At 41.4% G+C, this 15,635-nt stretch overlaps 1 protein-coding gene across 2 annotated transcripts in view; it reads right to left on the minus strand.

The window, feature by feature from the left end:
• The window catches only part of ELAPOR2 (endosome-lysosome associated apoptosis and autophagy regulator family member 2), a 189,222-nt gene that overhangs the window by 4,735 nt on the left and 168,852 nt on the right, over positions 1–15,635 (minus strand). For both annotated transcript variants that reach the window (XM_067746099.1, XM_067746100.1), the window contains exons 20-21: positions 12,471–12,649; positions 11,301–11,466 (exon numbers count right to left, since the gene is read on the minus strand). In XM_067746099.1, coding sequence (XP_067602200.1) covers positions 11,301–11,466; positions 12,471–12,649 — 345 coding nt within the window. The remainder of the gene's footprint in view (positions 1–11,300; positions 11,467–12,470; positions 12,650–15,635) is intronic.

Genomic DNA, 15,635 nt, shown 5'->3' on the forward strand with positions numbered 1-15,635 from the left:
GAGTGTTAGAGTATCAGCCATCAACTATAAGAGAAAGCTGAGCTTTCTGCGGCCCTGCCTCGGGAAGATTTGATTCACCCTGTTCTTCAGGAAGGGCAGGCAGAGACCTGTTGCTTATCCTCAAGGTAATATTTCAAGTAAGACACTGAAAACAGTCATGCTGTTAGGCTTCACAGGGCTTTCGTTACCACCTCCTCTGTGCTCTGTGTTCACATGGGATTTTGCTCCTGCGGCTGATGTGGTGGGATATATACCCAGGCGCGCGCGTGTGTGTGTCTGTGTGTGTGTAGTTAACACTACTGACTGGGGCTTCCTAACAGCAGGAATTGTATCTTGTTCACTTTTTAATTCCCATAATATGACCCAAGGCCTAGCACATGGTTGGCTGTCAATCAGTGGTTGTGAAAATGTACTGAAACACCACCATGCAGAAGGAAAAAACCTGGATTGGAACTCAGAATATGTGGTTTCTAATTCCCATCTCACCCACTCTTGGACAAATAAGTGAACCTCTCTAGGTTTCAGTTTACTCATGCATTAAATAAAGATGCCATGTAAAATGATCTTTTTAAGCTCTAAATTCAAGAATCTACTCAAAATCCAACTTCTCCCAGAAGCTTCTCCTTAGCTTGTCACTACCCACCTAACTGTACTCCGTTCTCTTCTGTACTCCAAGAGACCCTACTCAATACTCTTGTCATACCGGATTATCCTGTGTACGTGGGTTGTGTGTGTGCATGAATGTGTGTGTTTGATGTGCATATGTCTTCCATCAATAAACTAGTCTCTGAGATTAACTGTGTCTAATATGACATCTCACCAAAACCCGGTGGATAGTATCCCATAAATGACGGTGACATGAACAAAAGGAAAAAAAATCAACTGAAGGTATTTTTTAATTGTTAAGAAAAGTCAATTGAAGTAAATCTATAAATGAAACCCCACAAATCCAGTGCATAAGGAAATACCAAAGAAGTATGGCCTTTAGACCATGAATAAGGATATATATAAGACAAAGTAAACCTTACTTGACACAGTAGTTAAGAAATTTATAAAGTTTTTTGCTCCATAAAATCATATGTAACATTTTAAAAAGTGGGACACACATAAAAAAAATTTAAAAATAAAAAGTAAAAAAAAATTTTAAAGTGGGACACAATAAAACTTGTACAATGGCATTCATAGCAGCTTCATTCAGTCAAACACTGGAAATAGCACAGGGGTCCTTCAAAAGGAGAACAGATGAACAAACGTGGCAAATCCATACAACAGAATACTCCTCCACAGGGAGCAATCTGCTATAGATAAACACAACAAGGTGGAAGAACCTCAAAAAGATTTTTCTGAGTGGAAGAAAACTTACACAAAAACTTCACTCTCTGGCATGACGATTATGTGAAGTTCTGAAACAGGCAAAACTAATCTATAGTTTTAAAAGATCATCACAATAGCTTCCCCTGGGGGATGGGGACTGAGTATACACATAAGGACATGTGTTTACTTTCAGACATCAGCCTACTGTTCTATATCTTCACAGGATTTAGGGTTACACAGGTATATTCATTTCTCAAATTTCATCACATCGTGTATTTGTGAAATATACATTTCACTTTGTGTAAACATTTTGCCTTTAAAAAAAAACTTAAAATATTGAATTCTCTCATCAATTATATGTAAACTGAAGTGTTTAGGCATCAAATGTATTAAAGTCTGAAACTCACTTTGAAACACATCAAAAAAAAAGAAGATAGATCAATAAATGGATAGAGGGATGGAGAGATATGTAATAAAGAGTAAGATTTACGTGGTGGATATATGGTTGTACCACTGCACAATCCCTTCAACTTTTCTGTAATACTTCAAATTTTCATCTTAAAAAATGAAAACAAAATCATTACATTGACTAAAATTGCTATTCAAAATAAAATGTGGCACACTGGGGGCTTCCCTGGTGGCGCAGTGGTTGAGAGTCCGCCTGCCGATGCAGGGGACACGGGTTCGTGCCCCGGTCCGGGAAGATCCCACATGCCGCAGAGCGGCTGGGCCCATGAGCCATGGCCGCTGAGCCTGCGCGTCCGGAGCCTGTGCTCCGCAACGGGAGAGGCCACAACAGTGAGAGGCCCGTGTACCAAAAAAAAAAAAAAAAAAAAGTGGCACACTGCACCTTCTCAGGGAAAAAAGCTCTACCCTCCCTGTTTCCTGTGACTGTTTTCAAGAATCTTTTCAAGCTTTCACTTCTCTGGCTATAATATAAAAACAGAAGAGGTACTGTAAGAGGAGGAAACACTTAATGTTTTAGGTAGTGCTCATAATGCCCACTTATCCTTTTAGATTCAGCTCAGAGATGACTTTCCCTTAAATGCATTCCCTGGCACCTAAAGGCTCCCTTCATTGTAAGATACCACCATTACAAATAGGGAATCAAACACATATATATGGAATCTAAGAAAAAAAAAAGGTCATGAAGAACCTAGGGGTAAGACAGGAATAAAGACACAGACCTACTAGAGAATGGACTTGAGGATATGGGGAGGGGGAAGGGTAAGCTGTGACAAAGTGAGAGAGTGGCATGGACATATATACACTACCAAATGTAAAACAGATAGCTAGTGGGAAGCAGGCTCATAGCACAGGGAGATCAGCTCGGTGCTTTGTGACCACCTGGAGGGGTGGGATAGGGAGGGTGGGAGGGAGACGCAAGAGGGAAGAGATATGGGGACATATGTATATGTATAACTGATTCACTTTGTTATAAAGCAGAAACTAACACACCATTGTAAAGCAATTATACTCCAATAAAGATGTTAAAAAAAAAAAAACAAATAGGGAATCACAAGATCACACCAGGTGAGAAGTCTAAGTCAACTTGTGATGGAAGATAGTTTTTCATGGGCCTCCTGTGTTTCTGCAAGTCTTATGAAAAGACACTGATAGTCCTTTATTCTAGGTGATTTTCCAAAGATGTTTCTATAACAGCCTTGGATGATATAGATAAAGTCTCCTTCTAGCATAAAGGAAACGTTTGCTTACAACCCAGAAAGCTACAGATATTGTCTTTCCCTGTGGAGCAAATGGCAGACATACGTCGGGCCCATTATAAAAGACTCATGTTCTCCAAGCCAGTTCCTCTACAATAACGTAACCCACCCTGTATACAGGCGTCATCTAGTCCACTTCATTGTGTGGGAAGTGAGGCTGGAGGAACCAATACAAATGCTGTGATTTGGGCCAATGCTAATGCTGTGAGTAATAAGCTGTGTTTTGTCTCTGACCCAGAAGACTCATTCCATCTTCCAAAGCGTCTATGAAACTATGGTGGGCTAATCTGCTGGCCAGTAAGTAGAGTGCGATTTCATTACCTTCACAGTTCTTCACTGTTTTGCCGATGAGAGGAGGAAGTTAATGAAGACATTTCTAGAAGAGAGCTTCATACTCTGGTTAACAAGATTTAAGGAAAGTCCCCGAGAATTGGGAACAGACATGCTGACCACACTGTATGGCAAACAAGGCAATAAAACAGTCCTCCGTTTTCTTGCCTGGAAATGAAGAGGAACTGGGGAGCTGGTTGTGGGCTGAGTACTGGGAAGTGGGTTAAAAGAGTTCACAGTTCAACTGACTGGATGGTGTTAATTCTCCTCTGGCAGGAGGACAGCCTCCCAGTCAGGCTCCGGTGTGCCTCACAGGAGCAACTAGCACTAAAAATCATCCCAACGGGAAAAGAAGGTTTCACCCGCTTTCAAACAACGGTTCCAGAAACATGCACCTACGATAAGCGTTAGAGAGAAAATGGAAACCACTTACGGGAAGAAACCAGGTGAAGTGCTAGAATGTTGGCTGGTTCACTGTGGAGATGATGTGGCAGGACTCAGTGATCGTTAAGAATGGAAACAGGGCTTCCCTGGTGGCGCAGGGGTTGAGAGTCCGCCTGCCGATGCAGGGGACGCGGGTTCGTGCCCTGGTCCGGCAAGATCCCACATGCCGCGGAGCGGCTGGGCCCGTGAGCCATGGCCGCTGAGCCTGCGCAACCGGAGCCTGTGCTCCGCAATGGGAGAGGCTCCAACAGTGAGAGGCCCGTGTACCGCAAAAAAAAAAAAAAAAAAAAAAAAGAATGGAAACAGTGGGGCCATCCTAGGGCTCAATGCTGCTGGCACTCTATCCTGCCAACTTCAGATCCACCCAAAGATGCAGTAAAAGGTCTCAGAGGTTTTGCAGCAGGTCCTCACCACAGTTACAGAGCCATGGCTTCCTCTGGGGGCTCTTTCTGAGATGAATTCCCATAGGAAAACTTAGTGAGGCAGTGACTACTGCTGGGGCTCTTGCTGCCCCAGATTGGGTTTATAAGGTGGAAGATGGTCACTAGAGAATGAGAAACTGACCCCAAAACATCTAGATAAGTTAGTATGGTCAGGCTCACCCCGGAAATGTCCCTTATCCTTTATACTTAAACCAGGCATTAACTTAAATATGACAATGGAGCAAGAAACGAGGTGAATTCCCTTTTAAAAAGACTCCAGTATGTGAGTCAAGCCCAAATCAACAAAAGAACATAAGACCCGCAGCCTTCAGCACAGTCAATCTGGCTGTGACTTCTGAGTCAAAAGGTCCCCAAAGGTGGACTAGATGATGGGAGGAATGATGCCCTTGCCGTTCAACACAGAACTCTGAATGGACCCAAAACACTGGCAGTCTGGTTGGCTTGTGAGCAGCTGCTGCAAAACAACAGCAAATGCAAAGCCCTGCTGCTGTCACAGAGACTCCCCTTCCCTCTTCACCTTTAACCCTTCCTTCCCCAACTATGCTGACTTTGCTGCCTTAAGGAGAAAGATGATTAGGAGAAGGACCAAGTTTTCCTGTCACCAAGAGTGACTGCAGGCCATACACACCCATCTGAGACTGCAAGGGAGCCCGGGGAAGGGGAGGGACTCAAACATCTCTGACTCTGCTTGTTGCAGGCACCGAAGTCACCATCCTACCTGAACGTGTGAGAGGAAAAGGGCCTGAAAATTCAACTAATGGGGTTCAAGCTAGGTTCGCAGTGGGGGAGGGAAAATAACGTGACCTTGTGTGAAGGGTTCTGCGTCCCCATTCAAGATGCTGGTGCTGCGTTACATCTGAATCTGCAGTAGGAATTGCTGGTATGTGCTTGTTCTTCCTCATCTCATAGGCAGCAGAGGACAATCCCCTGGCCAAGAGCAGCCATGTGAAGAGAAGGGCTGCTCGGATACTTACCCCAAGCGTTGCCAACTCGTCTGCCGTGTGCAACAAACGTATGAGGCAGGATGGCACACGAGCTCCTCTACCTTCTGATGCCTAAAGAAGGTACAGATGCCTATACATGATGTCCTGTTGGACAAGTCAGAGGCCTCAGTCTCAACAGCCTTGCCTGTGTTATCAGACCTGCCAGCAGAGACGGCTGATAAACCCTCACGAAATTCAGGGAGCTGCCGACTAAGTAAAGATTCTCGAGACTAGGTGGGCAGATGTGCAATGCTTTACCTTCCAGTCGAGAAAAAACAGCCCAGCACCTTACTGCACTCTGCTGTTGGACACAGTATGGTATCACTTGAGTAGTCTACTTGCGCTATCATATCAGCTAATCCACAAAATAGTATCTTTTGAGTTAGGCCCAAGCCAACAGGCTATATTATCAACTGCCCAGCAAGGTGAGTAATGCTCTCTACCTTGTGGCCTCACAGCCCTAATGACCACTTTATGATACAATTCTTTGCGATTAATGATTTTGTCAATTGGAGACTGTGGCAGTGGGAAGCAGCCTTCCCCCGGAGGCATCCTTTGGGGTTTTAGACTCATCGCCTTGATGTGCCCACCATGTACATATAGCCCTCTTGAAAAAGCAGCTGTTAGCCTGTTACTGAGCTCTTGTCAAAACTGAATGCCATAACCACACACACTTTGGGACTCTACAGCCTGACAGTCCCACTCTTGGTAGGTCAACAAGGTGGGAAGCGTCCAGTAAGTCTCACTGGTCAAATATGAATGGTATAGTCAAGAATACAACTGGTCTGACCCAGCAACATCTCGGCCTCACATGCAAATACGGCAGCAGACTCTTTGAGAGAAAGGTTATCCCCTACTCCTCTGCCCCAAAGGAAGCCACTGGCTCTGTGGGGTCCTGGGTTCACCGAAGTTCTACGTCATGCCTGGGCCTGGTTCACGGATGTTTTCGTTGAGCTGAAACCCAATGGTGTCCGCCACCTGCTGCAGCTGTCCCATCTCAGCACAGGTATGCCTGAAAACCAACAAGATTGCTTGGCTCAGTGGCCAGAACCCAAAGCCCCTCTCACAGCTGTGGCCAATACTTCTGATAAACCTTGTCATATTTCTACTTACTCTTGAGCTATTGCCAAGATTTAATAGCCATTGTCAACGAACTATTTGGTCTGCCATTTGGAAAACCACTTACTCTTCACCTCTCTCTGGGGCAACAAATCTGGAAACAACTCTTAGCTGTTGATCAAATCATCTGGGTCACTTAGGTAGATGCCCATCCTCTGAAAAGACCAAACAGAGTTAAGCACCTTATAGAGACTGCACCAGACAGATCGCCACAAACCCTACACAGCATGTGAATCCTGTCCAGCATGGCAATAAATCTGCCTTCACAGACTGAGCTCAGAGTGAAGGACTCTATTTTCCTGACGCAGAGGTTACCACAGCATGCAAGACTTGGGAGTCATACCAAGAGCTGACCAATATTTCCCTGACAATTGATTAAATCAGAACTTTGATCACCGCTTGGGGCTATCGGTGGTGCCTCATCACTGCTGACACCCATTCGGGTCACGGTGTTGCTGTTCCAGAGTGACTGGCCAACTCCAGTGACACCACCGTGGTCCTTGAAAAACATCTGTTTAATGTTTATGGTTTTATGGACCATTTGCAGCCTAACAGTGGTGTCCCTTTTTTTTTTTTTTTTTTTTTTAAATCACAAAAGCTACCAGAAAAATGGACTGGGAGTAGAGGTATCCAGTGGACCTTCCACACTTCCTACCATTGAAAGGGATCATTGATCATCGGAATAGCCTTCTCAAAAACTGACTCAAAAAGATTTCTGCCTCTATCTCCCTCACCTCCTCCTGGTCCACACATCTTAGTAAGGCAGTTCAGTTACTAAATATGGCTATTTCCAGAAAAGGATTAAGAGATTATCTCCTCTTGGCTGCTTCATGGATAATTTTTAGTAAAAATAGATAATAAGTAAGAATATATCAATACAACCTACAGAAGATTATATACCCATATGAAAACCCAGGATTCTGCCCCGACCTCTACTGGCATGACGGGTCCTTATTTAACCCAACAGCAACCCCCAGGACGTCTGGTGGTAGCCCTGCCAGAGGGAGCCTAGAAGATTCAAATATAATTCTGGTTTAGCCACCTGTATTGTTTTGTTGGACTGTCATGATCCTAGATCAAAAGCATAATAACTACTTGGTTGACTACACAGCTCATTAAGACGCGTACCATCCCACATGGGCAAAGGTAGAAAACACACTAGGTCGCCACACGCACTTTTAAAAGCCCTTGACCTTCTTGCACCTGAATGTTTGGCAGCACAGAACTCCAGTAGGGTATGAGTAGAAATAAGGTGGGGCTTTAGCCACAGAAATGGGACAAACTGATCTGTACCAGTGGAAGACCAACAGTGCAGTCTGATAATAAGGCACCTAGGAAGGAGGTACCTTAGGCCCTGAGAGGTGCAAAGGATGAAGGGATACTAATGATTATTTGTTTTTCAAAGCCACCCTGTCACCTTCCTATGAAGGAAAACACCTTAGTGTTCCTCTCTCAAACTGTTGCAAGTGCCTTAAATTTAACTGACTACTGGGTCTACCAAATCCACCAGATGCTCAAACCACAATCTGGTTGCCATTCCCCTTAGGCTTACTGAAAATTCTATCAGAAACAGCAGGGATGATGCCAGCTTCTGCCCCCAAATAACAACGATCAACATGTCCATTCCCATTGCCATCACTCAATCATTCCATGGAGTGGACAAATACCACCCAGTCTGCGGCATGGACAAACAGGAAAAGCTGGACAAACTGCCCTCAAGCAGTCTCTCCAAAGACAAAGAAGAGACACAATTGTTTGACATGAATCGGGAACGCTAAGGTTTACAAGCCAGCAAGGAGGTCGCAGGCACCATCAACCAGTGCTGCCTAACTAAACAGGTCCCACTTGGTGTCCCTAACAACTGTAAATAATACTTTCCTTCCAGAGGCCCCACGTGTACCTCTAGGACTGTACTTTTTGTATAGAACCAGATGTTAACTTCTCTCCTAAAAACAGCACGGCTTGTACTTGTATTCTAGGAGTGGTCATAAGTGGTCATAATTCAACTGTTTATGAAAACATCCTCGATAGATCCCTTAGCCCTTAGACAACTGCAAGGCTCTTTTCAGTATCAGCCTACCCTTGGTTCCTCAGAAGGGGTTCCTGGAGGGATAACTGACTTGTTATTCACACTCACCCCATGGGTAGTTATTCAATTAGCAAAGATGGAACGTAAAAAAGAATGAAATAATGCCACTTGTAGCAACATGGATGGAAATAAAGATTACATTACTAAATGAAGTCAGTCATAAAGAAAAAGACAAATGCCATATGATATCACTTATGTGGAATTCAAAATATGACACAAATGAACTTACCTACGAAACAGAAACAGACTCACAGACATAGAGAACAGACTTGTGGTTACGAAGGGGGAGGGGGAGTGGGGGAGGGACAGATTGGGAATTTGAGATTAGGAGATGCAAACTGTTACACTGATATATAGGATGAATAAACAATAAGGTCCTACTGTATAGCACAGAGAACTATATTCAATATTCTGTGATAAACCACACGGAAAAGAATATAAAAAAGAATACATATATGTATAACGGAATCACTTTGCTGCACACAGAAATTAACACAACATTGTAAATCAACTGTACTTCAATACATTTTTTTAAAAGAAAGAAAAGGCAGCACAAAATTTGTTTCTGACTCTAACTGAAGTAATCCATGACATCACTTCAGCCTTTGAAGGCATTCAGGTCAACATCAACCCACTGTCCATACATTGTTATGGACAATATAACTGCCTTATTCTTCCTCCCTGAGGGCCAAGACACGATCTGTACAGTCACTAAAATTCTTTGTGCCTGGACTGTCTTGTTGGATTGCCATCTTCCTAGACCAAAAGGACAATGACCACCTGGTGGAGGACACTGCTCACCAAGTTCCCCTACCATGGCCCAGGTAGACAAAAGTGGGAGATGTATAGGGTCTTTGTAAATTTTTGAAAATGTCCTTAACCCTCTTCCATCTGAATCGTATGGAGGAAAGATCTCAGTGCCAGTGGAAAGGTCTCAGGCTGAGTGGAAAGGTTAATACAGGGACCTAAAAAGAAAGCCACCTCCTTCTAAGGTGGACCGTGATGACTTACGGCATTTGTTTGGTTAGTTGAGTCTGAACCCTGGTATGATCCAGGTTAATAATACAGGTTGGCCTCGTCTTGCTGTTCGGTGTCTTGTTGGGAGTAGCTCTATTTTTTAAGTGCTATAGGAAGCAAACTGACCAGATTTGATTCCAGCCTCAGCCAGTCAGATTAATCAGAGTGAACAGTGGAATGGTGTACTAATGGGAAAGTTGCCGGAAGCCAAGATAGTGTAGGAAGGAGGTTTGGATCTGTTGGGAGACAGCTCCCCAATGGTTCTCTTGCATTTCTGCCTGTCTTATGAGTGAGACACTGACTTCCTTTTCCAGACTACCTTTTCAAAGGACCTAACCCTAACCCTAACCCTAACCCTTGCATTTCAACCCTTGTATAGAAAGCAGCCTTTGAAAATAAAGATATTGTGTCCTTCCATAGCAAAGGGTGGGCTTGCTTACAGTCTTAGAAATAGTATTTCCCTCTTGAGCAATGAACGTGCATGCTACCTGTCCAGTACGATAACAACACTATCTCCCTTTGGAAGAAAGGACAGAGATGCTTGCTGTCCTTTCTAAAAGATTCAGGTTCCCAAAGCTTAAGGTTCCTTTCCTGTAAGGCACTGTGTGTACAAGCGTCATCTGCAGGACGTGGGGCTCTGCAACTCGTATAAATGCTGATGTTTCGGCTAGTGCTTCTGCTGTGAGTGTTCAACTGTCCTTTGTCTGTGATCAGAAGTCCCATGTCTTCTAAAGTATCCATGAAACCATGGAAGGCTCAGGTGTTAGCTTGCAAGGGGGGTAAAATCTCAGCTCTTGACAATCTCTGTACATTCACTGTCCCACAGCAACAGTATCCTCCCTGAACTACCATATTAAGAAAAATCAAAGAACCATTAGTATAAGGGGAATAGGGCTTATTTGTTTTATTTTCAAATGATCCCCTATGATATAGTTATGTGCCTAAATTAGGAAACGATTACGAAGACACTCTCAATAAATGCAATCTTTCACCACATGTCCTTCCTGCTGAAAATCCTTTGAAATGGGTTTTCTTTCTGGTTTCGTTCTGTCTTTATTCCTGCACAGGTAAACTGGTAATGTTTCATCTTTTAAGTCAATGGTGAAGAATGTCAATAAAATGTGTCTACAAATAATACTTAGGGCTTCATGCTATCTGTTTGGATACAGTAACCATTTCAAGGCCGACAGATGGGATGGCATCTGATAAGTAATATCTCAACATTTTATATAACTTTTATCTCCTGTGTATGAAAAAACCTTGTTGTCAAATAAAAAATATAAAATGAGATCTTTTATTTATCTAAAATTTTTGTTTTTTAATACTATAATACATAATCTTTGTGCAAATTCAAATATTATAAAACTGCCTTACTTCAAAGACTAAAGACACCCATTTATTCAAAATTCTCCAAAAGCAGCTATCATTAGTAGTTTCCTACTCAAATACTAATATAAATGTATATTTAACAGAAATGCAATAGTCTATGTGTTGTTTTCGCTTCATTTACCCTGGACCCACTGACATATCAGTACACACAGACATCTCAATCTTTAACACCTGCAGAGGTGCACAGCATCCCACTACTTTGATATACGGAAACTTCTTATCTAAGTCCTTACTGATGGTGTTTAACGTTGTTTCTACCTGGTTAGCCAACAAAAACAATGCTGCAGTGATTATTCTTGTATTTACAGCCTTCTGTACTTCCAAGAGTATTTCTACTGGATAAATACCCACCCTGAATGACAGGGTTTGCACGACTGCTACTGTTAGGTTAATATGGCCCCTTTATTTATAAATACACAGAAATACCAGGTTAAAATTCTGCTCTCACCTTTGTTGCCAAGGATTTGAGTTTTCCCAGTAGCGACTGTTTATTGGAATATACAACTTCCTCTTCATTATCTTCTCCTTCCATGATAGCACAGCTGTCTGCAGCTGGGAGTTCACACTCTTTTGAGTTTGTCGTCATCACTAATTTGGAATATTTGTACTCCAGTCTAAGTAGTGGCAAATAAATAAATAGATAAAGTGGCTGTTTAATATAAATTAATACTTATCTGGGGTGGTCATACACCAGCTAATTAAATCGTCGTGGAGTACAGCTGCTCCACCAACATAGTCCCTTCACCCATAGCCATAACACTATGTGTTCTCATTAATCTACTGTCTACACACCAATCGTTTCCAGAATTTCAGAGAAACAGTGCAATACAGTTAATGCTATCATACTTATTTTACAGTGATTCAAGTGTCCAATTATGAAAAACTTTTGAAAAACAAAGAGAAAATTCGAGGTCTGAATGCATGTTTTTCATTTATAAATATTTGGGAACTAATTTACTATGCAGTTTTCCAAAGTTTAGTTCGTAGGATGAGAATATTATACAGGCAAGTGATTTGGTCTTTATTATTTCTCCCTATCACTCATTCCTTTCTACTCCCCACCCCAGATATTACAACTGTGCCTACATAATACAGTAGAGAACTTTCACAGCCCAACTGACATGTAAATCATTTTAAAAGAGCCAAATCACATAATGTATCAATATACAATTGGAAGTTACACTCAATACTCAACTTCAGATTCTGAAAGTCCTGGAGTATACACTTAGTCTGTTTCTTTGCAAACATCTGCCCACAAGAAATTGAAAGAGAAAAGATGAGGCAAGAAGGCAGCATGATGTCATGAAAAGAAAAACAGACACACAGAGAAAATCTGCCTTCCTTTCTGAGCTCTGCTCCCATCTACCTGAGTAGCCAGGATCCTCTGTTCCTTGTTTTAGAAGAACAACGGATCTAATTCAATTACCTCTAATGTTCTCTGATCTCTCTGTCATCAGAACAACAGTCATTTCCATTTGCTTTCTTAAAGGCCTTTCCTATAACTCCTTCACTACGGGAAATGTCTTGTGTCTCTGAGAGAAACTGTTGCATATAATGATTAACTCTAAAAGATTCACAACAAAAGAGATTTCTCAGTTCTTATACAGAGGTTACTTACTTCTGATTCTTTTTCCAGAAGTAGCAAGTTAGAGCCACCAGCAAAACAGCTGTAAAAGCTCCCACACCTGCTCCCACTTTTAGCCAAAAGTCAACTGTTTCGCAGGTTGACAACTTTTTCTCAGGCAAAGAAATTCCTTTAATGCACCACTTAGGTTCATTCCACACGTATAAGGTTTCCTTTGAAAAAATGACATAAGAAATGAGATTTAGAAGGAGAAGCGTTTTGCTAACCGTTATTCACAGTAGGCAGAGAGCATTATTCGGCTTTCATCTAACCGAAGCTCCAAAGAGAGAGGAAAGGGATATAGAAGAGAGAGAATAAGGAAACGATGAATGAAAATGTAACAAGACCATGAATTGTCAGATCAGAAGGCTTGCTTCAAGCTGAGGAGGTTGAATAAAAAGGACTCCATCTGGATATATCATTGGAGCTATTTTCTTCCAATTTCTGATGAGTCCTGACTTCTTAAATCATGTTTTTAAATGAAAGCTTAGATTGTTTCATATAACTGACTGGAACGGGTTTCACCCACCCATCACGTAGGTCCATTTCCCCAAAAAGCCTCTCCGCTGAGTGAAAGAGCAGAGCCCGGACCCAGGACATGTAAGTGCAGCATGACCGGCAGGCTTTGGTGTGGGGCAGGCACACAGACTGCACGCCCCGCTTCCCCTGGCCAAAATAAGGAGGGTGTTATTCTGGGTCATCACTACCCACGTGAGGGACTCACTCTCGTCCTCCCAAAGCACACGACCCAATTTTGTTAGGGCAATGTTTTCAAACTGCTCCCTGCAATCAACTAGTAAATAGTAAAATCAATATACTGGGTCTCAACCAGCAATTTTTTTAAAAATAAACAAATAAGACAGATTAGAAACAAAAATCAGAGCACAGTGCATGGTTCCTTATGTATTTCAACATACACAATGACAGGCAGCAATTTGCATGATGACTATATCCAGTGACATTAAATGACACAAGGCATTACATTTTTTGCTCATCGTGCCTCCCGCAATTTTCTGGTGAATGACAGTCATTTATAAACACCCTAACAGAAGCCTAACACCATAACGTTTAGTGTCACACACATGCACACACTTTTACAGTTGGTCCTGAAGTGAACGATGTGCAGAAGATTCCCATCTACTCTGAGGAAAAATTTCAACCAAGTTTTGGATAAGAACTTTTTAGAAAGGACATTAGTAATTGAAAAAAAGTTTCGTGTAACATTTTCATGAAACTTAGTGTGAATAAATTATTTTTAAAATGGCTCGCATGATTTTTATGAGAAAGATGAGGGATGAGGAGGCAGGAGCAAGTTGAACTGCTGCCTCTTCATCTGAAGGACATTCCAACAAGAAAAACAGACTATGAAAGGATTTATATGGTTGTATCATATATGCCACACCCAATGCAAATGGCAAGCTGTAATGTCCAAGGACAGTCTTCTAAACAAACCATTAAAACTTCATAATTAAAAAGATACATACTTATAAACCCAGAATTGTTAACTTTTCCATAAGCTCCTCAAATTGTTAAAGAAAAAATAAATCAAGCTGTTGGCAGAATTTCTTAGTCATTCTATAACTTAGCCATTCTCTGAATCTCTTAGTCGTTCTATTAATTAGGAAGATTTATCCCTTCATTAGGCCATGTCTTTGGGAAACAAGAAAATGGCTGACACTGCAGGTGAAAAATTTCTTCTTCCAGCATGTAGGGATATTTTGCGAACAGGGTGAGATCAATTTGTTGATAAATTTTAAAACTTACCTCTCAGTGATAACACAGTATCTCTTCAAATCGCTACTACTGTATAACATTTAGAAGTAATGCTTAGTACATACTTAGAACCTGGTATAGATTTTTGAGATCCATTTTGATAAGAGCTTTTATCACAAGTCATGTAGCTCTTTTAGTTTATACCAGCTGTATGTGGAGGACTTGTAGTGTGTAAATTTAACTTCACGTGCTTCTGGATTATATGTCTTTACAGAATTGGAAAAGCAGACTCTCAGTCAATATAAAGTGCAAAACTGTAAAGAATGAAGCAGGCAATAGGATGGAAATGCAGAATTATTAAAGCAATTAAAAGATACTCTTCGCAATATTTTGCAATCATTGTTTTTTCCTATCTTGAGGCTTTGGCATCCAAAGAAATCCATGCTTGTTCACCGACATAATGGAAACTGCAGTGAAAGTTGTCATTCGTATTGAAAGCTCACCAAAGAGCAGACTTTTCGAAATATATTATTCAGAGATTGGAGGTGAACATACCCACTTACTGCATCAAACCCATTTGTTCGTTCTTGCAATGGAATACACTAAGGAAGGACATTTCATATTGTACGAGTTGAAGCTCGCTCTCATCTGGCAAATATTTTCAAAATTGACATCTAAGTATTAACAGAAGGGCATATTTAACTGATTTTGGTATTTCTCAAAGTAGATTTGGAACTATGGGTGGGGTATGGGGGGAATTACATACCTCAACATGTCAAACACAACGAAGTGTTTCAAAAGGTATTATTCTTAAGGCAAAAACAGACATTTAAAAAGCATCACCTCGCAACTAACTGTTCCTAACATTCTTATAAGATGTTGAACTGAGGTTTTTCAATGAAGACAGCTTGAATGAGATAAAACTAGAGAAACTGTTGCCACCCCACTGTCTTAAACTTCTAATCACTACCTTCCAGAAGAGAAGTATTAACGAACGTTTGGATAGAAGGTCATTTAGCTTTTCAAAACTCCTGAGTTAAACTTGGTGGCCAAAGAAGGGAATGCACCTTTTATTTTTGATTTACTCTTAAAAAAAGGATTATAAGATAGTAAGTTTAGCATAATTTTAGAGAAAAGATAAATTTCCACCGTAAAGCATAAAAAAAGGTGTCAGTATTATTAGGAGGATTAAAAGGAAACCATTTTTTTTGTGAGGCTGGAATTTTTATCCTTAACCCCCTTAAAACTGTTGAAAAGAACCTGGCTCAACCGTGCCCTCAATGTGTGAGCAGTGCTGTATCTGTGGGCTCTGAGCCAGAATGAGCTATCTACAGGTAAGCACACTTAACTGAATTAAACATTTCCTAATTTTCTGATTAGTTTGTCTATGTGGAGACTTCTCTGTTTTGTATTAAAGTATTAATAAAAACATTTTATATTGTTATC

This window comes from Pseudorca crassidens, chromosome 8 (assembly GCF_039906515.1).
Source record: "Pseudorca crassidens isolate mPseCra1 chromosome 8, mPseCra1.hap1, whole genome shotgun sequence".
In the NCBI taxonomy this organism is placed as follows: Eukaryota; Metazoa; Chordata; class Mammalia; order Artiodactyla; family Delphinidae; genus Pseudorca; species Pseudorca crassidens.